At 38.6% G+C, this 23,297-nt stretch overlaps 3 protein-coding genes across 7 annotated transcripts in view; 2 read left to right on the top strand and 1 right to left on the bottom strand.

Annotated features, from left to right (window-relative positions):
• Positions 1-5,158: 5,158 nt before the first annotated feature.
• nudt2 (nudix (nucleoside diphosphate linked moiety X)-type motif 2) lies at positions 5,159-6,913 on the bottom strand. 2 transcript variants are annotated; one of them, XM_041783387.1, is made up of 3 exons: positions 6,854-6,913; positions 5,964-6,094; positions 5,159-5,859 (listed from the first exon to the last, which is right to left on the bottom strand). In XM_041783387.1, exons 2-3 carry the CDS (start codon positions 6,085-6,087, stop codon positions 5,537-5,539), a joined length of 447 nt encoding a protein of 148 aa, XP_041639321.1. In that variant the 5' UTR covers positions 6,088-6,094; positions 6,854-6,913; the 3' UTR covers positions 5,159-5,536. The 2 variants fall into 2 exon arrangements, with proteins under 2 accessions (XP_041639321.1, XP_041639320.1); XM_041783386.1 differs by having other exon boundaries at positions 6,838-6,891.
• Positions 6,914-10,020: 3,107 nt separating this feature from the next.
• On the top strand, positions 10,021-17,195 carry rfesd (Rieske (Fe-S) domain containing). Of its 4 annotated transcripts, none has more exons than XM_041816825.1 (4): positions 10,021-10,100; positions 10,950-11,120; positions 13,978-14,012; positions 14,285-14,818. In XM_041816825.1, exons 2-4 carry the CDS (start codon positions 10,964-10,966, stop codon positions 14,576-14,578), a joined length of 486 nt encoding a protein of 161 aa, XP_041672759.1. In that variant the 5' UTR covers positions 10,021-10,100; positions 10,950-10,963; the 3' UTR covers positions 14,579-14,818. The 4 variants fall into 4 exon arrangements, 2 of the variants coding, with proteins under 2 accessions (XP_041672759.1, XP_041672768.1); XM_041816834.1 differs by having other exon boundaries at positions 10,060-10,100; positions 10,960-11,120; XR_005993561.1 differs by lacking the exon at positions 10,021-10,100 and adding an exon at positions 16,690-17,195 and having other exon boundaries at positions 10,107-11,120; positions 14,285-14,639.
• Positions 17,196-21,574: 4,379 nt separating this feature from the next.
• The window catches only part of rhobtb3 (Rho related BTB domain containing 3), a 37,941-nt gene continuing 36,218 nt past the window's right edge, over positions 21,575-23,297 (top strand). Inside the window, exons 1-2 of the mRNA XM_041781854.1 lie at positions 21,575-22,044; positions 22,402-22,624. Coding sequence (XP_041637788.1) covers positions 22,043-22,044; positions 22,402-22,624 — 225 coding nt within the window. The 5' untranslated portion in view covers positions 21,575-22,042. The remainder of the gene's footprint in view (positions 22,045-22,401; positions 22,625-23,297) is intronic.

The raw sequence follows: 23,297 nt of genomic DNA, 5'->3' as shown, positions 1-23,297 counted from the left end.
CATAGAGAATGTTAAAAAGTGAAGTAGGTAATCACTTTGCCACCTAACAGCAGAGGTTACAATAAAAACAACTACAGAATTAATTGCTGTTTATACGGATGCTTTCAAAGGGTCATACTGAGGCATCAGTAGTAATTTAAGTCTGTTTCATAAGCAGATGACAACTCCTGACAGGAGCTTTAAGTTTTCTGTTTATCTTAAATATTGCTGGTATTGGGCTGAACCCTCCCATCTTCAAAATCACCACTTTTCAGGGAATGATAAAAATTCAGTTTTTCAAATAATTCAACATTGAGTAAACATAGTCAGCTTTTTTTGACACTTCTTACTTGTTATTTGTTTAACCCCACTGACAGACATAAAGGGTGGCCAAAAGCACTGATTTATGAAAAAATAAAATCAGAAAATTTGAGACACAAGGTTTTGGCCTGATGCCAGTGATATGTACTGTATATCCTGCTGTCTTGCTATTGAAAATATGTCTATCTACCAGGAAACATACTGAACCAATTCTTTTGAAATTATTGGAAAGAACAAGGCTAGCTGTAATTCCTCTTTAAATCTTTAGGCTAAGCTAAAATAAGATAAGCTAAGATATCAAATTGCTACCAGTAGCTTCCTTCTTTACAGACAGAAAAGAGAACAATGCTAGTTTTGTAACTCAGTTCCACTGGAAAGAAGCGAGCTGGTAAACTCAGTATAGCCAAGAGACTGTTGAGAGCAACTAGCCAAACTCACTTGCTAGCCAGAGCCAGGGACATAAAGTCTGCCTACTTGCAGTTTTAAATGCAACAAATTGACAAAATATCATCTTTGCTTTGTCAACTGATAATGAATAAATATAAATGGATTGTGCAGAAAGAGAAAACTAATGGCTAAACCATTTCTTATTCAAGAAGAGTGGCTTTTCCCTTTGTTTTCTGTCTTTGTGCTAAGCTAAACTAACCAGCTGCCAACATTAGCTTCAGTTTCAGCTGCCACATGCGGGTGGCATCAGTCTTGTAAGCTAACTCTCAGCAAAAGAAGCAGAAAAATGTTCTCCAAATTATTTACGGACTGCTTAAGAGCCAAGCTATACTCCCAAATAATAAATTTAGAAAATGTAATCAGCTTATTGTTTTTGTTTGACTGAGTGTAGTCATAGTGTAGCCCTTAGAAATGTTAAATCTTAACCCCCTCTTGTTCACTGACGTGTATGCCTTGTTTTTATTATAAGGGCAGATAAAAGGTTCTTAAACTCAACCTAAGACATGACTCAATGAAAGTGTGATGTATTTCCAAACAAGCTCTACACACAGGAGACTGAATGAAATGATTTAGTTCATTTAATCCGTGTGTTAGTGTGTGCACAAGAGTGTATTTTTGCAGTGTGGACTGTCACGTGGACACACACTTAATGGACTGAGACCTGCGTCTCCACAACGCCACAACATGTTCGCACCTGTTGATGTTGAAGCTGTCATTGGTTTTCCTCGTTGATTTTTTTTTTTGTTGTCCTTTTTTTGCCATCATTATTTTGTTTTTGTGAGGATGCAGATGTCACTCATAAATTTTTATTGTAAAAAAAATATATAGATACATTGTTGGATTTGTTTGCAATGTAGCTTTGATATGTGTTGCTAAGCCCACTTGTAATGAAAAACAGACAAACACAGCGAGTTGGTTTTTGGAGCTCATTTGGTGATGTGCAAATGGAGGCATACCATTATTGTGGTTAAGTTGGAAAATCTTTCAAAATAAAAGTGTCACTAAAGCCTGCCTAAAGGTTTTTACCTCATTTTACCATTAACAGCTGGTCATTTCTGCAGGCTGCATGGATTTTAGAGTGCTGGAGTAAACATTTATTATCTTAAAGTGTAAGCTCGTGGGATTTGAATAAAAAAAATCAAAATCCTGGGGTTATGTTTTGCCTCAAGTAATGATTTAATTGGCCCAGAAGTTGAGACACCTGTCCCTGGACATCTGCCTATATGCCAATACTTGTTTAAATTGACATGAACACCTAACTATGATATCCTGCCACTGCTAAATCCCTTTGATATTATTTCCATTCTTCTGCACAGAAAATGAAAAATGTATTGAATCCCCTGTAGGGAAGTAGGGAATACTGTAACTTTTAGGGATTGTATATATGTTGCATTCTTTTGGTGAACTGGCCCTTTAAAAGCCATTAACCTCATCTTGACATTGAACCCATAAAAAGTGTTTCAAAGAAACTTAATATCACCTTATTTAAAATGACATAAACCACCAAAATGCAGTTAAATCATGAGAGTATTGCCATTGAGTTCAGAAAAATGTGTTCCTTTTTATCATTTAGTGAAAGGCTTTTATGCTCTGCCAGGCATGAAATTAATAACTGGTTCATTGAAGTCCTGTTGTATTATACAGCAATAATTCAGCTTGCCCTAAATGTGAAGTTTGACTTTATAATGTTCTGTATATATCTAATGAACAAAGGAAGAGAGAGATTACAAAGTGCACTATGGGGTCTACAATACCCAGAAGAAAATGGCCATTAATTGAAATGAGTGCTTTGAAAAGAATGACACATTTGTTTCTTAATTATCCCTATGTTATCCCTTCAGCAGAGGTTATTAATGTAATCCTGCTGCACCATGACAATGAGAGCAGAACATATTCCTGCATATGGTTACATCGCCACTAGCCAGACTCATATGAAATCCTACATCAATTTTATTATTTATTTGTTAGAGAACAAGTACTAAGACAAAATTGTGCTTTTTCGCTTGTCATGTTTTAGGAGTATAGAATCTGCATTTCTGTAAACTGATGCATTGAGAATGACACAGTACAACCATTTTTAAAAAGGCTGATCATAATTTATATCAGTATCTCTGCTGCCTATTCATGCACTACAATTAATTCACCTTCAAATTAAGGATGGATGGCCATTTCAGACTGGGGTTAAAATTTTTCTTGCCTCTTTGAATCACTGAGGAATGCGTAAATTAAGCTGTGGCCAATACAGTTTCTGGTAGTTTTGGCTTCACTGTGGCCAGGTGCCAAGTCCTGCTGGAAATGGAAATCAGTATCTCCATAAAGCTTCCCAGCAGATGGAAGCATGACATGCTCTAAAAACCCCTGGTAGATGGCTGACAGCTTTGACTGGACTTGATAAAGCACAGTGGACCAACAGCAGCAGATGACATGGCACCACAAACCGTCACTGACAGAGGAAACTAAAATACTGGACTTAAAGCAGCTTGGATTCTGTGCCTCTCGGATCCTTGTAGAGTATGACAATGATTGTCTTCTGGGCATTTGCCAGGTCAGCAGTTTTCCCCATGATTGCAGTTGTGTGTACTGAACCAGAGTGAGAGAATAAAGGCTCAGGAAACCTTTGCAAATTGGACTTTTCCACAATTTCCTAATATTTTGAGATAGATTTTTGTGAGGTGTAAGCTGTAATCATCCAAATTAAGTCAAAAAAGTCTTGAGTTTTCACTTTGAATGAGATGAATCTAGTATTTATGTAAGTTTGACTTTTTGAAGTAAATTAGAGGAAAACATTTAAATGCACCTTTAGGTACACCCCCAAAAATGGTGCACTGATACATTGGTTTAACATTGATATCAGCCAATTTTATTTATTTAACTTTTTTTTAACCAGCAAAAAACCCATTGAGAACAGGATCTCTTTCACAAGGATGACATGGCCAAGAGGTCAGCAGCACGTCATAAGAACAGTTGCAAAGTGACAGTATAGATTAAAACATGCAATTGTAAAGGTGCAGTAGTGTTTTCAAGTGCGGGAGCTGTAACACAACAACAAACAACAATTTAAGATTTAAAACACAGGCACTGTTCAATGGTCTCACGCTGTCTGTCCCTCAGGATAGAACGGAAGGCTCCAAGTGGAATAAGTTCAGAGAGTTTCAGTTCGGTCTGTAAAGTATTTCACGCAGAGGGGGCAAAGCTGAAAGCTCTTTTTCCAAATTCAGTCCTTACCCTAGGAACAGATAAAACTAGTGAAGTGCAAGAACACAAGGCATAGCAACTGCTTGTTTTCTGCAATAAAGTGCACAAATAAGGGGGAATCAAGCCTAAAAGAGCCTTATAAATTAGGGTCAGCTAATGTGCATATATGCGAGCACTCAGAGAAGGCAAGTTTGATTTCATATACAAATCACAATGGTGAGTGAGACAGCTGCAGCCAGTGACAAATCTCAGTGCCGAATGAAAAACAGTCCAAGGACTGGAGACATTTGGATGATGCACTCGATAAAAGCACATCCCCATAGTCAAGAATGGGCAAGAAGGTTGCTGTCACTAATGTCTCTCTGACCTTGACCAATATTGGCCAATATCTGTAATGTGGCATAAACAGAGAACAGTAGCTGGTGTTTATCCATTATGTCAAATCAATTTAATGCTGAAATCTCCTATACCTAACTGCTGATTCAAAGAGAAGTGTTTCAGTTACACAGATGGTGCCACCAGTTGGACATCTTATGGTAAAAAAGAGAAAATGTTGGGACAACATTGGAATCAGCCTAAAAATTTACAAGCGCATCTGTAACAAAATGCAAATAAGTATATTTTTGTATGTTTTCTCAATTATTCTGAATGGATTCACTTCAGGTTAAATAAAAGGAAGTTTAGTATGCAACCCCTGCAACTAAATGGCCATTGTTTGATATGTATGATAATATGCAAATTCACCATGAATCGATGTTTTATAATAGTGCTTCTTAAATTTCAGCAATACTGTTCTGATTATGATATAATGATCTCCATTACCGGCCTGTAGTTAATTGACAAGGAGTAATTTGCAGAAGTAACAGAATGATGAATGGAGGGTGGAAGGGCTGTCTGTTCTAAAGGCTGCAGTCTTCAGATGTGGATGTACAGGTAAGCTGTACAGATTTCTTGACTCTGTCTCCACCTTGTGGCAGAAACTATTAACTACAACTGATTTCTATATACCTGTACTTACTTTTTAGACAAATACATGTTTACACAGTGCTGTAATTTACCCTCTGTGTGTATACAAAATTTTAATTTCAAAAACTTATGATCAATGAATTAAATTTAGAAATTAAAAACCTTAATAATTATCTTTGTATCAAGGTCCAAGAAAAAAATGTCAGATTAATTTAGAAAAAAAAATCCAATAATGAGTGATAAGAGTGTGTCAGCCTGAGAGATTTTGTGTTTTATTTTTTGACATTAAAAAATGATACTTTAATTTGAGTTTTACATTTTTCATAAGATTCAACCACATAGACAACTGTGTTTTTGCAGAGCCTCAGATTTCTGGTCAAAACTTTTAATCGATTTTCTTCCTTCATTACTTATATCTGAAAGAGTTTAATCTACCCCAGCTGTCATTATACAGTATACAGTGGATACAAATTAATTCATTAGAATCGACAGTAGCTAAACATTACTGAAACAGAATCATCTACCTGAATTAAATGCAGACGTACTATCAAATGAGGTCAGAGAGTCTCAAATTCCAGCTCATTCCCTTCTTGGATCAACCCGTCCACACAGTCTTTGCTCTTGTACATCATTTGTTGTCCTGCTGAGCCTCCAGGTGTCTATGTGCTGCTCTCAGAGTGTCCTGCAGGTCTTGGTATCCTGCTAGAGAGCAGGCCTCCTCCAACCGGGCCCAGCGGAAGTCTTGGTGCTCGTCGGATAGAGTCACTGCTGTCCTCGGGTCCCTCAGCTCAGCCAACCAGTACAGCACCTCTTTGGGTCTTCCTCGCACCTCGTAGCGCAGCTCCTGCACAAAGCCATCCACTACCCGCAAGTGCTCCTCCCCGAGTCCTGCCTCCTCCTTGGTTTCTCTGAGAGCTGTGGTGAGGTCGTCCTCACCTGGGTCCACATGACCTGTTAAGGAAAAGGACAGGTAAAGGTGTACGGGTAGTACATACTGTATTACATTCATTACACCTACAAAAGGATGTATGGGCTTTTATTGATCATATAAACACCTTTGGGTGGAGTCCAGTGGTGTTCACCATATGAGGTCTGTAGGAGGAGGTACTCAACGTTATCTGGTGGAGGAACACTTGTGGCAAGACGAAACACTATGAAGCCACAGGCACGCAGCGCCATCTCCCTGCTGGAAACAACAAAATTACACAATATTCAGAATTCTGTATCACAAAGAAAAATCTTTTAAAAGTTATATTACTCTTTTAAACAATTCCATACGTAAATTGATAATACAGTATCTATGAAAGGGTTGTAAGTGTTGTTAAAATGTGGAGCAGAGATGAGACAATGCATAAAAACTAACATGTATTAGTTTTGTCTGCCTACAAGAACAGTTAAGGAGTATTTAAATGCAAGTGAGGCCCCTGAAACATCGGATAGTATGGTAGGTATATCTTCTTACAATCTCCCAAGGTTCTTCTATGCCAAAGCTTTCAATAAATGACTTTATTTTAGCCTTTTCTTGTAAATCATTCTGTCAGTTTAGCACTTTTCATATACACTAGATTTTGCCTTGCCATAAAAGGCAAAGCCTGAGACCATAAAAATGCAAAATTATATACTGGCCAGATATTTTACATTATTACTATTGTTTTTATTTTTAAAATACAAATATGTATCTCAACAAATTTTAAAAAGTGAAAGTCACTGTAAGACAGGCATTAAGAAGCCGAAGCAACCTGAGCTGATTAAAGGTCTGCAGACTCATGTAGAGCCCCACAGTAGCACTGTTAGCGGAAAAACCGGAAATGACAAAAATACGTTAGCTAGCACACTTTATTTCATATCTACAATGCAGGGATATTAATGAATACTTATGTAAAATACGCCAGAGATCTACGGTGTAAATCAATATGTAATAGAGCGTACTTTGTTTCCCACCGACCGAATGAGCAGAGCAGGGCTTCACGGTGCACCGACAAATATGTCCGGTCCTCTTCTAACGCGTATAATCAGTTCCGCTTTGACAGTACTAGTGGCCATAGTTTGTTACCGACCGTTCAAGCGCACTACCCACAAACAGAGCCTCAGTTCTCCTTAAACTCAAACAAAAGCTAAAAGGAGTTAAGGAAAATTCTGTAACTTGAGGACGTTTTCTGTCCCACCCGGAAGATTTTAAATAATCAATGCCAAAAATCTTACAACATGGGCAAATTGTATGTGTCCCGAAGCTGGCAACGTGCAGAAAATATTATTTTAAATACTCCTAAATCATCCTGAAACTGTTTTTTTCTTTCTCTTCCCCATATACACATTTTCAATATTAACTGTGCCTCAAAATTGCGTCCTACGACGTATGCAACCCTGTCACTGAAACAATTTTGTTAATGTAGAAGGAAAGCCAGAGCAGGAACAATCAAGCATTATGTTAACAGCACAACCGGAAATAGAAATAACTTCTAGCTTCAGTTTTTCTGAAATTTCCAAATTTTCTGTCTAGCTTGTTTGTGTCAACCCTGTTACTCATTTTAACAGAGTAAGTCAAATTTCAACGTTGTTTTTTTTGTTTAGCTTGTCCTTTGCTACCTAGCACAGCAGCTAGCATAAAAATATAAAAATATTTTAAAACGCTTTGATCCTGTTGGTATATGGTTATCATATAAATATGTAATGAACTACAGCCTTGCCACTTACCCAAAACAGCAATTTGAACTACATATGTTCCTGATTTGATAGAAAACATTTTTAGTTTAGATTATTCGACTATCATCCCTTAATCTGAAGTTTTCCCAGAATGCCTTTGGGAATTAGATACTTTCGCACTATGAGTGAAGTTACTGACTCAGTTATATAAGTACTGTCTGTGGTGAACCAGCACTACAGTGAGTGACTATTGTTCTGTACATAATGGAAGAGGACATCCTGGTTCAGTGTGCACCATTCAGTTACTGTCACTTATATTAAGTTCTGCTAACCTACTGTTAGTGCCAGAAATGTTCAAAATTAAAGTGTGTGATAAAAATAAGGGATAGTAATGGGAATTTCAGCTCTTTTCAGTGATCTGGATCATTTGGTTCAGCTCAGCAAGAAGAGCCGGCTCTTTCGGCTCCCAAACAGCTCTTCATTCAGGTACCAGTTATGTTCATTTGACCTGCCAGATATAGCAATATCATGACATATGATTGATATTTGTGCTAGTATTTTAGTCCAACTATGATCAACTTTTTGAATTGATGAAAATATCATGCTATTATTTTTAAAATATACTGTCCCCCCAAAAGACCTTGTGGGACAAATAAAATCTGCTCACTGCTGGGCTGTATGACACACCTGACATAAAACATTAATGTCATACCATCAAGCTTGTGTCCCTAATGCGAGATGTGTCTGTGGAAGTGTATGTAGAAAAAAATCATTCCTGATAATCATCACACAGCACACAAACAACATACAAATAAATAGTAAAAGCAATTGTTATAATGATATAAAACGGCTCTCAAATGGGATCCGGCTCTTCTTGTTCACATAACAAAGCCGGCTCTTTGAACCGGCTCGTTCACGAATGACACATCACTAATAAGGGAAAATTACAGTGGATGAAGAACACGTAGCATTATGAAAACTATTTCAACATTTTGTTTTGAATTCGGTTTAAACTAAATTTTCAAGTGAAGGAAAGTTTCCACATTGTAGTTTGACCCAGGTTAACACAACAAAAATGTACGAGTAATGATCACTCCAACAATCAATCTTCAACTACTTAAAACTTTAAAGTAATCAGTTTCAATAAAAAACTTTGAGCTGTTTCATCGTGTTTTAGTTTGGTTTTACAGTTCACATACTGTCTCTATTGTACCCTGTCACTTTTTCCCTTTCCTTTTGTTTTAGCTTTTTATTCTTACAAAAGCCCTTCTAGGGATGGATGTTGCAAATTAGCATTCACTACAAACACTGTGATACTTGCATAGGATGCCTGTTCTCAGTTGTCTATGTTTATTGCATCTGTCCCTAATAAATAAACTTTAATAATAATAAGCACAGCATATAACAAATTAAGAATCCAACTAAAATGTTGTCTTTGATGCCTGAGCTGGACCAAACACAGTCTTCAATAGTTTTTTAACAGTAGTTTTTAAAAAAAATATCAGAAATTTGCAGAACAAAAAGCTGATTTTTTTAAAGTTTTGGTGGCTAAATTGTCCCCAAATTTTGGAATGGTTCTTAACTTTGTCTAAATTCACATCGTCACATCGCCACACTCGTCTTGCAAAATGAAATGCAGCACTCAAGACCATGTCCCTTCAGCCATTTGCCAGCTGCTTTACAGATAATCAAATAAATGAGGTTTGAAAAGTATGCCTAACTAAGTTGAACTGGCACAGATCTTACCAAAAGAGTAAAAGGCAACCGAACTTTTGGTAGCAACTGTGTAAAGCTAGTAAGAAGTCAGCAATCAAGCCGATTATGAGAAAGAATGGTTAGCCATGTCATACCATGTTTGCATATGGTTAAGAAATTATCCAAAACGTAAAACAAGTTAATTAGGACGGATGGTGCATTATTATATTGTTGAAATTTCAGTCTTCATCATAACTGTAACAACTTTACATGCTTAAGTCTCTCAAACTACAATAAAGAATTAGGTCTTAATGTTTAAACAAACAAGTTAGTTAATTGTATAAATAAAAAAATGCAGCTAAATGAACATTTTTTTATGAGATGTGGAGGTGAGCCTTTTATAAAACACCAAAAAAGAAAGAAGAAGGAAAAAAGTAAAGGAGGCCCCTGCAATTTGAACTGAGGTACAACAAATTTACTGAGTTAATTCCTTGTAATACTACATCTGTACAACAGAGGTGACATGGTTCTACTTTCTGGAAACAAAGCAGCATACATGTTACACTTAATAATGACAAACAAAAAAGAGTTAAAACTGTAGAATTGTGCTGGTTGAAACCCCCCCCCCCAGTAGCAGATTACAGAATTGTGTTACGATAAATACTTATGTCTGCACAATGGAGTATCTGTTGTGCCTGGGGAGATAGATAAGAAATGAAGCTGGTGCAGATAGGACCAACTGAAGACAGCTTGTATCAGAGATAGAAGGGACTGGGGCTCCTTCCCACGCATGCAAGGCTGTCAGAACTACAGTTCATCAACTTAACGGAGGGGACACCGCTGCTGAGTTTAAGGTACAGACAAAAAGTCATCTAAATTACACTGGTTGTTGATATCAGGTGAAATATGAATGGGTAAAGGGGGAGTTACAGTGGCAGACAGGGATATATCTTTGTGTAAATGTAGCTCAGTTAAAGCTTGTTTTCCTGTCAGATATGATTATTTTGCTCTTATAGCTTCCTTCTTCACAGCATGTTGCTGTCTGTAGTTTTGCCAAAGGCCTCGGGACATATGACTTTCACTGCTGCTGCTGCTACTACCGTGCTTACTCAGCCTGCACTGAAGTGCTCATTATTCCACTCTGCTATACATGAATCACACTGAGGGTCAGGTTCCCATGCATATATATTTTTTGGTACTGTCATAGTGATTTCACATGAATGTAAGGCTATAGTCTTTAGATGACGAATGCTTTCATAATATGATGACAGCTAAAAATGCCATAGAATTGTCCCACTTGTGTCACTTTCTATAGGGCTTATTCACTGCAATCACTGGATTTTGAGGGAAAATGCAAAATAATCCTTTATCAAGTGAAACTAGTAAGGATGTCACAGATACGAGGGATTAAAATTTCAGGTCTGAGTTTGTTTGGAGTCGAGCTGATCAGTGCCAAGACATGCTCGGTCTTTTCCAGCTGAATGTTCTGGAGGTGTTGGAGACTTAATTTAAGCTGACAACTGTGATGGGTGGTGCCAACACGATAATCCCAGTGACAAATCCAAAAGCCACACTTTTCATGTGGGGAACTGAAGTTCTGGCGCACAGTAACACAACATAGTTTTGATTCCATAAAAGAAAAATAACACACTTCTTGGAGATAAATCCTAAAATGTTATAAAAAAAAAATCTTGCTAAAACAGCTTTTCACAGAGCCATGGAGGAGAAGGAGCAGCCTGCAGGAGGGCTGTATTTTGTGGGGAAGAAGGATGAACTCATCCAAGCAAAGCGCTCCTTCAGAACACTAGAGGGTCGAGATATACTGATCATCTACCACCAGGGAGTCTTTTATGCTATGGACTCTTACTGCTACCGTGAGTACTGGTCCTTTTGTGCTGTACTAAAAAATACTGCTACTTATAAGCAAGGCTAATGGAGGTGAGCAAAATCATGGTCCAGTGTAAAGATAACCATATCTTATTTACAACCTAAATAATAACTACTCTTATCAAAACAACAAAGACATAATAATTGTATTTATTTGTTTGTTAGTTTGTTCAACATTTACAGTGTGAACGGGCACACTGATTAAAGCATTTGCAAAGTGATGTCAGACTTCATAAATAAGCTGTGATGTGGAGACACATTGGATGCCAGACAATGCAGTGGAAGGAACTGAAACAAGTATAAGGGGAAAATAATTAATTGAAAAAAGAGAAAAAAACGTGATCATTGACAAAAATGGGTTAAAAGTGGCAAAAATTGTTAGGAAAATGTGGTAAAAAGTGGATACGGACAGGCAAAACTGTGATAAAAGTAGCAAAAAATGATTTTCAAGGAGCAAAATAGTGGAAAAAAAAACTATGGCAAAAATTGATTAAGAAAGGCAAGAAAGCATCAGAAATAGACAAAATAGGCGATTGTGAAAAGTGGTTATGGGGTGGCCAAAAATGGAATAAAAGTGGCAACAATGGATTGAGAAAGGCAAAAATGGGTCAAAACAGTTTCAAAGTGGAAAAAAAGGGTCAAAAGGTGTCAAAAAGGGGCAGAAAGATTTGGTAAGAGGTGCTTCCAGAGAGACAAAAATAAATTTAAAAAATGGCAAAATGGATTAAGACAGGCAAAAAAAAATGGCAAAACTGAGTGAAAAGATTGTGAGTGATTAAAAGGCGGTAAATGGAAACAAAAATGAGATAAATGTGAAAAAATTGAATAAGAAAAGCAAAAAAATAGTTCAAAAAAAGTGTAAATAATTGGTCAAAATGCTTCAAAAGTGGGCAGACAAAGGAGTGTCAAAAATGAAGAAAGTGGCAAAATGGGTTCATATAAGAAAAAATGGGATCAAAGTGGCAAAAATGGATCAAGAAAGGCAAAAATGGGTAAAAAATGTCACGAAAAGCTGTGAAAAAATGGATTGAGAAAGGCAAAATTGGTTGAAAAGAGTGTGAAAAGCACATGAAAAGTGGTAAAAGTGGATCAAAAGGTGACAGAGCGAGGATAGAATTGGCAACAATGAGTTGGAAAAAATGGGGTTTAAGTGGCAAAATTGGGATAAAAGTGGCAAAAATTGAATAGGAAAGGCAAAATATGGGTGAAAAGACTGTGAAAAACAGTTAAAAAGTGGCAAAAATGGGTCAAAAGGTGTCAAAAAGGGGCAGAAGAATTGAGTAAGAGGTGCTTACAGAGTGGTAAAAATAAGATGAAAGTGGCAAAATGGATTAATAAAGGCTAAAAAGGGGTCAAAAATGGGCTGAAAGATTGAGTAAGAGGTGCTTACAGAGTGGTAAAAATAAGATAAAAGTGGCAAAATGGATTAATAAAGGCTAAAAAAGGGGTCAAAAATGGGCTGAAAGATTGTGAAGAGCAATTAAAAAGTGGCAAAAATGAGATAAATGTCGCCAAAATAGATTAAGAAAGGCAAAAATGGGTCAAAAATGATTGAAAATATGAAATGCGCATAAAAGGTCAAAAAAGGGTCAAAAGATGTCAGAAAGATGCAAAAAATTGTGTTAAAGGGGACATATTTCACCCATTTAAGACAAGTTTATATTGGTCTCAGAGGTCCTCAAAACATACCCATGAAGTTTGTTACTGTAAAAACACTCCAGTATAGGATTTTTGCATGTCTAAAAAACCCCTCTGTTTCAGCCGTTCTCAGAATGAGCTATTTCTGTGTCTGTGGCTTTAAATGGTAATTACCTGTCTAACTCCACCCCTGACCACACCCCTTTCAGGAAATGGATGTGACACTCCTGATGTTACAATGTTACAGACATTTTTATCCAAAGTTAAGGACCTGACTGGGATATGAACCATCAATCTCCCAGATCAAAGTCAGAAGGGTAACCCAATGATCTATCTAGTATCTCAGTTAGTAGCTGAGAGGAAGATCAGGAGAGGAGGGTGGAACTTTTTTCCAAGCAGGGAGGGCCAACTGAACCTGGGGGTGGGTGCTTACTCCCCATATGACATCATGAGGAGAAAACCTGAGAACAGCTTGTTTTAGCACACATTTTCTGAAAGGTGGAGGGGGGGGGGTGGATTTTTCTGGTATTTGAGGGGATTTTGGACAGGCCAGGGGCACATATTTTAGTTAGAAAAACCTGAAAAAGTGATTTTTTGCATAATATATCCCCTTTAAAGTGGTAACAGTGGAAAAAATGGGTTCACAGAAGCAAAAATGGGAAGTGGCAAAAACGGATTGAGAAAAGATTGTATAAAGCAATGAAAAGTGGTAAAAGTTGATCAAAAGATGTCAAAAAGTGGCAAAACTAGGATAAAAGTGACAACTATGGGTTGGAAAAATGGGTAAATAGAAGCAAATATGGGATAAAAGTAGCAAAAATTGAATAGGAAAGGCATACTAGGAAGGGGCCCATTCACTGTTTTTTTTCAGTGGCCCAGCCAATACTGTGGGCAGACATGCTTATAAGAAAGGGAAAGTGTTAACATCATGCTTGTTTCACCTCAGATCTGATCATATATGGGATTTATAATCTCATGTAGCTCCATGGTGTTGATAAATGCTAACCTTCAGTGACTGTTCTGTCAAAAACAAACCACTGCAATACAGAAATCCTTTCATGGGACTATTTAAAGCTGCCTTGCTTTGTTAACCATGGGACATTTTAGCACATATCTCCTCCACAGGGTGCACAGTCAGCAAAAGGTTAGTGTGCTCTAAACTGTTTGCTTATTCTGCAATAAACTGATCTTCTTCCTTCTCAACAGATGCTGGAGGAGAGCTGCTGAATGGAGACATTGAGGTGAGGTTAACTCAGAGTTAGAAAGGATTAATGGTTGTTATTTTTGTCTGATTCTGAAAAGAGAGGCCCCAATGAGGCCCACACAACTGGATTTTTGTCACAGTGATGCTGCAGAAAAATCCTCAATGGCAACTGCTGCAGTGATCCCTTAAAGACGACTGTAATTAAGAAATCAAACCTGCATAAAATTAAAATCTTATTATGCTAATGATGAATTGCCTAAATGACCTACACTTCTCCCACATGAGGTTTCTGACCTGATTTTTCTGCAGGAATTCGACGGCAAGCTGTGTATAATTTGTCCAAACCACAAGTACAAGATCACTCTCGCCCAAGGGGATTGTATTTACAAGGCAACCAACCCCAGGGAGAACCCGCCTGTGGCCAGATGGTACAACAAGGGTGCGAAGCAGCGGATCCACACTGTCACTGAGGACGACAGTGGGGCTGTGTATGTGAAGCTCTCCAACGTGTCACGCTGGCTAGAGTCAGACTTCTTCCAGGGAGAGCAGGGCAAGATAGAGAGGGAAAAGGCTGCGGCGGCTGAGAAGAAGGAGAAATCTTGATAATGCTGTAACAGCTGGATGAGGATAGCATCTGTATATTCCCTCTCTTATCTCCTCTATGGTTAGTAAGATAAATCACACAAATAATCACTTAGGATTGCATGTGATAAATGATTGCTCTTCTTCTTAAGCCTTTACAACTATTTAGTATTTTCAATTGCTTTATTATAACATGATATTAAAATCTTGTCATGTTTAAATCATCATGTAGTTGACTAAATAAACCTTCTCAAGAATCAAGTTTGATAGCTGGTTCTCTGACTCTAATTAGACAGAGGCATAAAATAGATAAATGGGCTCCAGTTCTAGTGTTTCCTCTTGAATTTTAATATTCCTCATACATTATGCATACAGTGAATGAATCAATGAGATAAAGGAGCTTATACTGATTACTGAAGTCCCAAAATGGAATATTATTTGCCTTAAAATGAAAAGATCATTGAAGAATATTGGAGCTTTTCTTGATATTCAAGTCCATTTATTCCCCCAAAAGCATGAATATGTGGGCTGCACAGTTTCAAGCCTTGGGGATTTGTTCTGTATAATGTTTCATGTTCCTTGGTGAAAAATCTCTTTCAGAGACTGAATTAAAGAAGAAGCCTTGCTGGGTACACCAGGCAAATCCCTAAGGTTCTTGAAAAGTGTGCTGACAGCAGCTTCATACAGGTGTACTGTAGCTTGCCAGAAGACACTATTCACTAGTCTGAGCCCTCTGTTGCATTTTCTGTAAAGAAATCCAAGGTTTTATTTTGAAAATTCAACACATGACCTTTCATCTTGTGCTTGTTAAGAACGATCACACATGCTTCTAATAATGTGTAACAATGTATTTAAAATGCTGACTTTTCCTTAAAAGGAACCCTGATGATCGGATAAGTTCATCTTGTTGGATAGATACTTGTTTCTCTTATATGTATATTGAACTAGAAAATCTCACTAGATATCTGCATTTTGAGTAAGTTTGAGCTTACAAACTCACCAAGAGGCCGCCATGTTTTTGTCTGCGCTGTTAGTGTGACGTCACTTAGCCTCAGCTTTCCTAGCCGTTGCTATGTAGTAACCGTTTTTTTTTCAGATGGTTTTGCTGCTTGCAGCTGTTGCTGCCATAACAGCTTTCATACCACACACGAGTTTGCTGGATGTTGGCTTTATCTCTCTGCTATCAAAGCTATGTCATTCATCCCAAGTTTTACCTCAGTAAAGCCCGATTTAGGTTTCTGCTTCGCGTCAACAGCGTACCTACGTTGTTGACGCGACACTGTGGTTGACAATTCGAAGTTCTGCGTCGAGGGAATCAATGCTCTGCAATTCACCACCATGCCACTAGGGGGTGTGGCTGTGTGTGTGTGTGGTTTCAGAGGGTCACATCCGAATCCTTGTGAAATCCTTCCGAAACCCTTGGCAAATCTTGGCTAAAATTGGGCTTAAAATCCTGTAGTGGGTGGCCGGCCCAACACTGGCTGCCAGTCTGAAACAGCAGTTACTGCATAGCAACTGCGAGGAGCCCTGCGGCTAAATGACGTCACAGTACCGGTGTGAGTTTATAAACTCAAATTACTCAAAATGCAGATATCTAGGATATCTGGTGAGTTTTTTAGTTCAATATACACATGAGAGGTACAAATATCTTTCCAACAAGATGAACTTGTCTGATCATGCAGGGTTCCTTTCAAAAGAACGGATCGACATCTCGGTTTTATTGCATTGATAGAACACAGGGAAATCTGAGGAGTCATTTTTCCAGAGTGAAAAATATTTTACTCAAAAATAGTATAATTTACTCTTTTTTGAGTATATTTATTACCAGCCACAGCCAGAGTTGGAGTAAAAACAAAGATGAAATTCTGCTGGAGTAAAACTTTAACTACACCCACTTAAGTTTGAATTCAGCTGCCATCATGCATGGATGGTCACAGCTGCAGCCCGTTCGCTGTCCCAGCTGTAGATAATCACTGGCAATCAAGATCTACACACCTGGTGATAAACTTTTAGACACCATTGTGCTACAGCTTCTAGTCAGGTAACCTGGCTCCTCCTCATCCATTAAATCTAGTGATATTTCGGTGTTTTTTTTTGTTTTGTGTAACTCCATTTTGTCCTCTTTTCTACAGCTTCTCCATCTCTCTGCCAACCACCAGCCAGCTCACCATCATTTGCACTATTGCTGTTGTTAAATAAAGTCCTTTAACCTTACTGCCTTGACTAGCGCTCAACTCCTGGGTCCTTGTCATACATTCATCACAACGCTGTCTCTAATATCAGAACATTGAGCCTATACATGGCTGACAAACGTCTTGTTTTTCCTTCCATTCTAGGTGGAAAGACAGCAGAATGATCTATTTGGAGTAAAATGTTGCTCCAAAGAGGAGCATCAATCTAGAGTAAGATGCAGCGCCACATAAAGTTTTACCTATAATGAGAAGGAAACATTTCTATAAGGACTAAAAAACTGCTCTGAAAAGATAAAGTACAGCACTATGTTGAGTTAAAAACTGCTCTATAATAAAGAACTTTGTTCTGTATTTCTCTGTAATGAGTACAATTGCTGTAGATTTGTGGGGTTTTTTTTGTTCATCATGGAGTACATAAGCATCAGTTAGAGTTAAATAAAAACACTAAAAACACCTCTGACAACATTACTCGGCAGGTGGAGTGAATTTTACTCCAAACAGACTGGGACCAAATGTTAGATTTTTCAGAGTTAAATATTGTTCAATTTGAATAAAATGTGCTCCGATAAATTTACTGTGAAGAGATTAAAAATTGTAAAGACAGTAGGAAGTTTGCTACTGGAGTATTTTATTTAGTTTTAAAAAGCATTTGACACCCACAATGGACAGGAGCTGATTTAGCAATTTTGGGGCCCTGGGCGAACACATGTAGGAAGCCCTCCAGATCCATTGTTCTCCCCCTTTTGAATTATTTTTTATCAAGGAAAGTCCTATTCATAAATGATGTAAAACCAAATTAAAATTAAAATTATTATTTTTTTTTTTGCAGAAAATTTCCATTTGGTGACTCTAAATGGGCATCAGGTAACCAAATGATAGAGCTGTTTAATAGTTCATATGCATCTTTATTTCGGCAAATGCATATGTGTAATTTTTTTTTTAAAAATTGTCGTTTTTTTACCTACCAAAACATTTAAAAATGGCCAAATATGATTATTTGTTAATATAGTTGTATATTTATTTAAAAGAAATGGTAGAACAACTGTTATGCCAAATGACTTGTTTTTTGATGTTTTTCAAATGAAAAGGTAAAAGAGATTTTGTTCTTTAAAGCTTCAATGCCACAATAATATGACCATGTTTACTCTATATTTCATACTTTTAATAAGGCCCCATGCCATGCAGGCATCATGCTGTGGGGATGCTTCTCAGCAGCTGGCCCAGGAGGGCTGATAAAGATCGACACTACTTTTAGGAAAGAGGAAAGAATTTATTTGTCATTTTTTTGTCCAAAAAGTGAAATTATATCAACCATGATTGATTTATAAAATCAACAAAAGGATGAAATATCCAAGGGGTGAATACTTTAAAGGCACTGTACCTCTGATAATGTAGCAGTTGAGAAATCTTTGCTATTTTGGAGACAGATAAGGTTGCACACAAACACATGTTCACAAACCATGTTTCATCTTCAGAGCATCTTCTTCTTTTCTTGCCCGGAAAACACCAACGTCTATGAAACACAACATCTTCGATTCTTGTTTAATTGGCTGCCATTCATCTGATATGGAATTATGAAGACATATGTAGGATGTTTATGGGTCTGCCATAATTGATTCATCCACAGCAAAAGAAAAAAAGGGTTACATCATTTATTAACTATTTGATGTGAAGAGTGCAGACAGCCTGTCACATTCCGGTTACTTCTCTGTGTCTGTGTCCGTAGTGCAGGCTAACTGTGACATGAACTGCAAACTAGGGCTGCAAATGCCATGGGTTGAGATCACACAAGCTATGGGGTATGATGTTCCTCATGAATGATCTCTTCAGCTGGCCTACAGCAAACTCACCATGCAGTCTGAGGCCTTGGCCCGTGTGACGCTTTGGATACAATCAGGAAAACCACAGAGCCATGGAGTCACATGAAACACAGAGGTAGGCACGGTACTCAACCGTTCCAGGACATGAAATATTAAAATACAATGTAGTGAAACTGAGGATCTGGCTTCCATATTCATTTTTCTCCGGGTGGATATTTGCAACAGTTCAAGTGGAGTGCTGTCATCAGAACAAAGAGCAGAGGGCTATGTGGGGAAACTACTTAACAGGTTGTATTGCATCTTATTCCAGAGGGAGAGCATGTGAGCAGCATGAAATTACAGGATTGCAGGACATATAATGCAAGGCTCACAGGGGTTCAGATTAAACCTTAAGACTAGAGCTATTTTCTCTCTAGAAAATTCCCAGAGTTCATCCAAGACAGATTACCAGATCTCATTTCCACCTTTAATTCACTTCATTACTAGGGACAAACGTGTTTCTCGGGCTTGGGGCCTGAGCACAGGGGTGTCCAGGGGATTATCCCTGAAATAGATCTTAATGTGTAAACTCTATTCTGATGCTTTATTATGCATTATAGCTTAACGTCATTTAAGAAATATTGAGCAATAATTTTGTTTCATATCTTTTTTATGACAGAACATACCATGAAGATGTCAATCATGAAATATGTAAAAAGACACAATGTTGTTGGTAATTATTATTAATATTGGATAGGAACAGTTAAAAACATGTTAGAGTTACTTAATTGGTTGCATTTTTTTATTAACTGAAACATTAGCATCTATTTCACCTATTCACACATTTTGATAAAGTTCCTGAAATGCAGTGTTGTTCTGTTCACATCTTACTCTGCTGCACTGCAGAAACTATAACTTAGATCTAAATCACTAAAATGATTGCTTATTTACTTATTCGTAAACCTAATCATATGCACTTCAATGTATGCTGCATTCATTTAGTAGCGTAGAGAATCCAAATTTCTTAAACCTTACACACCAAAATTGAAACAGCCCTGATCTTGACATTAAAAGTATTGCGGGATATATTTAGCAAAAGGTTTTGATGAAAGAAATGAGAAAAAGTATGAATAAGAATCAGCTTGGTCACAGATTATGATTTCTTATTGTGACTGCCATATAGCTGTTGCTTAGCTGACCACATCATGAGCACGATTGGTTGTGTAAGCTGAACCAGGAAGATAGGAGTTATGTCTTCAGAGAAGCTTTGAACCTGTTACTTCAAAATAAATTTGGGAAGACAAAGCTTAAAAGTATTTTGAGGAGCTCCCTGTGAAAAAAATGGTTTAACCTGACAAGTGAGTAAAGAGAGAGAGAGAGAGTAAAGAGTCAATTAAGATTGAATTTTCCCCCAGAAAAGTCTGCTTTAGATGCCATAATTGGTAGTGCACAGGACAACAAACAGTTAAAAATGCCTGTGTTACAAAGCAGCAAGGCATTTAAATTACTGTAGTTTGCTGACAGGCTAATCTGGAGTGTTTCTTAAGCTTTTACAGGGTTGGTGCTACCCTGAATTAATCTGATGGTCTTCAAACAAAGTGTCTGTATATGCTTAAAAATAAAAGTAGGATATCAGAATAAGATAAGCCGCAATGATAAGCTGTTGCCAGTGTTTTTGAGGCAAAATTACGTCAGAAAGGTTGAATTCCACTGTCACACAGTGAGTGAGGTTCGCCGACAGGTAGGTTGGGAATTACTGGGCCAGTGTGTTTTCTGACAAAGCTATTTCCTGTTTGAACCGAAAAAAGAAATCAAAAAATGGGCAGTTTTCTTGTTTCTTCATTTTGGTTGCAAAAATAGTTTATTTGTCCTCAGCTAGCCTTGAATGAATGCTAGTTAGTGAGTGACATCAGTTGTGTTCTTGCTTTTAAAGTAAATAATTTTTGAAAACACTAGATTTGTGTTATTCACAAACAGAGGATTTCTGTTTTACTTATTTTTGCTCGAGTGGCTCAACTTAAGATGATCATTTCAATAGGAGAAGTTATCATGCATATCATGCATGCATCATTAGCATGTTCGTGGATCATCTACTGGATTAGGAATCTCTCCATCATAGTTTGGCAAACTAGGGGCCCCCAAACAGCATTTTGCATAGGGCCCCCACAAAGCTAGAAACGGCCCTAGCAACACTCAAGTTAGCTACATAGAAACTGTGCTCTTATTGGCTGTTTAATGTCAGCCTTCATATTGGCTGTTTTAAAGCAGTTACTCTTTTTGGCCATTTGAATGCTGAATTACTGTTCGCTATTTCAAAGCAGTATTCCCATTTGCTGTATTAAGTCTGATTAAATTAGAACATACATGAAATGCATATTTTTAGCTGCATGTTGCAGTTTTTCCACTAACAATAAAATCAAGACATTAGCTATAAAATGCAAGAATTAACAAAAAAGAAACATTATGTCCATAAGCTAATAGATCCCTGAGAGAAAACAAATGGGGATGTTGACGGGAGATGGCCAAAAAAATAACAGGAGTAAATGGCATATTTACTTATGACTCCGACAGCAAAGTAAGTTAAAATATCGTATATTTACCTTATTATATATCAGCAAATTACGACAGTGCAACACTAAGGTTACTCATAGCTGACATTGTTATCACTCTCATTGACATTGCACCCCATGCTGGCATATCTCTCGGCATTTCCTTGTCTTTTTATGTGAGAGGGCAGGAGTTAGCACACGTGTGCTTTGCATCACAACTACACCAGGGTTCGTCTGCTGTTTCAAGCTGATGGCAACTTAAAAAATTACACAGTTTAACAAAACGAAAACTATGTCTGAGTAATTACAACAACACGGTCATTCCCTGCAGGTTGATGGCATGGTTAAACGGAGGAACTGTGTGTTGGCGCGCGCTGCTTCTACGTCTGTGTGCCCGCGTGCGTGTTGCTGAGTCAGGCGCGAGCGCTCTCTCTCTCTCTCTCTCTCACTCCCTCTCTCTTTCTTTCTCTCTCCTCCTCTCTCTCCAGTTGTTTTGTGCCAGTGAGACTTTGTTTTATCCACCGACGTCATTCATATGGTCTGGACGCCGAGGCGCGAGGCTGTTTTCTCCCCGCCGTTAATTGTGTTTCCTGCAGCCTGACAACTTGTTTGTCTGTTAGCACATCAGCCGCCCATGGGCGCTGCTGTTTACACCCTTCTGCTGCTCCACGGGTTGGGCTGTCCGGTGCGCCTCTGCGGTCGGTTCGGGACGGTATCGGGCTCCGCTCTTATGAATGAATAACGAGACGGGGATATGCGAGTGACTGAAAAACTCCCCAGCAGTCGGGCTCCCGGGGGGGCAGCCACCGATGAGAGGGATTAACGACGGAGCGGAGCCGCGGCTCATTGCGGAAAAGCCGACTGCAGACTGGCGTGGAAACGCACCGCGAGGGAAACGGGCTCCATAGCGCGCCACAGCAGCGGAACAAAACCGCGGTGACCACTATGTAAGTTGCTCCCAAGCTGCAACTCATTAAGGGATGAGAGGAGAAGGGGCTCCTCCTGGTATGGCTGCATGCTTTTCTTTCTCTCTTTTTCTGATTGAAATGTTCAAATACTGCACCGAAATGTTCCTCAAAGTGCCTCACGTATCTTAGGTTAATCTTCTCAGGTGTAACAAGGGCCTTGGCAAGCTTCTTCTCAGTCATTTTCAGTGACATAGCGGTGATGCACTGTCTCCGTGATAGACATGAATAATAAGGACCAAGGAGGAGAGCTACCTCAGCTCCCTCGCGCTGTGCTACCTTTGGAGCATCATCTGCTTCATCCAAGTCACTCTGAACCACCACTTGTCTGGCTTACAGGTCCATCCACATTGTGGCTCTGGGCAGCGAGTGCCCCGGAGGTGGAGAGGAGATCATGGGCCAGGGGCAACTGCAGGGAGGCCTGCTGTGGAGCTACCTAGGTCATGGAGCCATGGTGGGACCCTGCGACCTGGAGAGCAGCGTGCACAATCCAGCCTTCATGGAGTACACGTCACGTGTGTTTGGAGATGTCACTGTGGTGGTTCGGGATTGCCCCAGCTGGGTAAGGGACTGGTGGTGGATTTATGTGCAGCACAGAATGAGTGGTTAAAAGAGCCTTCATCTCTGCTTGACTCATTCATGTTTCTGTTAATCTGCATTATTAAAGTAGTCTCGAGGGAGGTGTATCTTTGGCTTCTTTCTCTTAACTCCTCCTCCCTGTGTGCCACCAAATCAGTCTCACAGAGGAAGGTGAGAGCCAGCAAATACGCCAAACATTTTTGAAATGTGGTGCTATTTGCCAGAGCATTTCCATTGTGAGAGCTTGCGTCACTTCACAGATCTGCTGTTTACCTTTCACTCTGCTTCTGTTTCGAATAAGAAGTACAATTCAGATTCCAAGGCCACCTGCCTTCCAGCACTGATTGCAGACTTTATAAAATCATCTCTATTCTTAGGAGTACTCTATTTTAAAATGCACAGCACAAAAAGAACCTGATGAAAGGACTTTTGTTCTTAATAGCAAATGAATGCTGTTATGATTTGGTAGCAGCACTGTATGGGTCCTATTATAGGGCTGTCTCACTCTGTCAGGGCTGGCGCTGGGGAAAGACTGACAGTCTAATTCTACGTCTCTTTGTCCCTTTTTTATTCAAATTGCTCACAGCTTTCTGAAGTGTTGTTTTTCCTGCCTAATGAGTTGAATCAGGTTGGTTTAGATTGAGCAAGTAGCCCAG

Source organism: Cheilinus undulatus, linkage group 3 (assembly GCF_018320785.1).
Source record: "Cheilinus undulatus linkage group 3, ASM1832078v1, whole genome shotgun sequence".
NCBI classification, from domain to species: Eukaryota; Metazoa; Chordata; class Actinopteri; order Labriformes; family Labridae; genus Cheilinus; species Cheilinus undulatus.
Note: the sequence above shows the minus strand (reverse complement) of the source record. Positions and strands in the feature narration are given on the sequence as shown.

Bases quoted from the DNA above. Each gene is read 5' to 3' on its own strand.
- rfesd (XM_041816825.1), top strand. From the start codon at position 10,964: ATGGAGGAGAAGGAGCAGCCTGCAGGAGGGCTGTATTTTGTGGGGAAG. The intron at 11,121-13,977 runs GTGAGTACTGGT...CCTTCTCAACAG, and splicing joins TATGGACTCTTACTGCTACC to ATGCTGGAGGAGAGCTGCTG. The intron at 14,013-14,284 runs GTGAGGTTAACT...ATTTTTCTGCAG, and splicing joins TGCTGAATGGAGACATTGAG to GAATTCGACGGCAAGCTGTG.
- nudt2 (XM_041783387.1), bottom strand. From the start codon at position 6,087: ATGGCGCTGCGTGCCTGTGGCTTCATAGTGTTTCGTCTTGCCACAAGT. The intron at 5,860-5,963 runs GTGTTTATATGA...TTTCCTTAACAG, and splicing joins CCACTGGACTCCACCCAAAG to GTCATGTGGACCCAGGTGAG.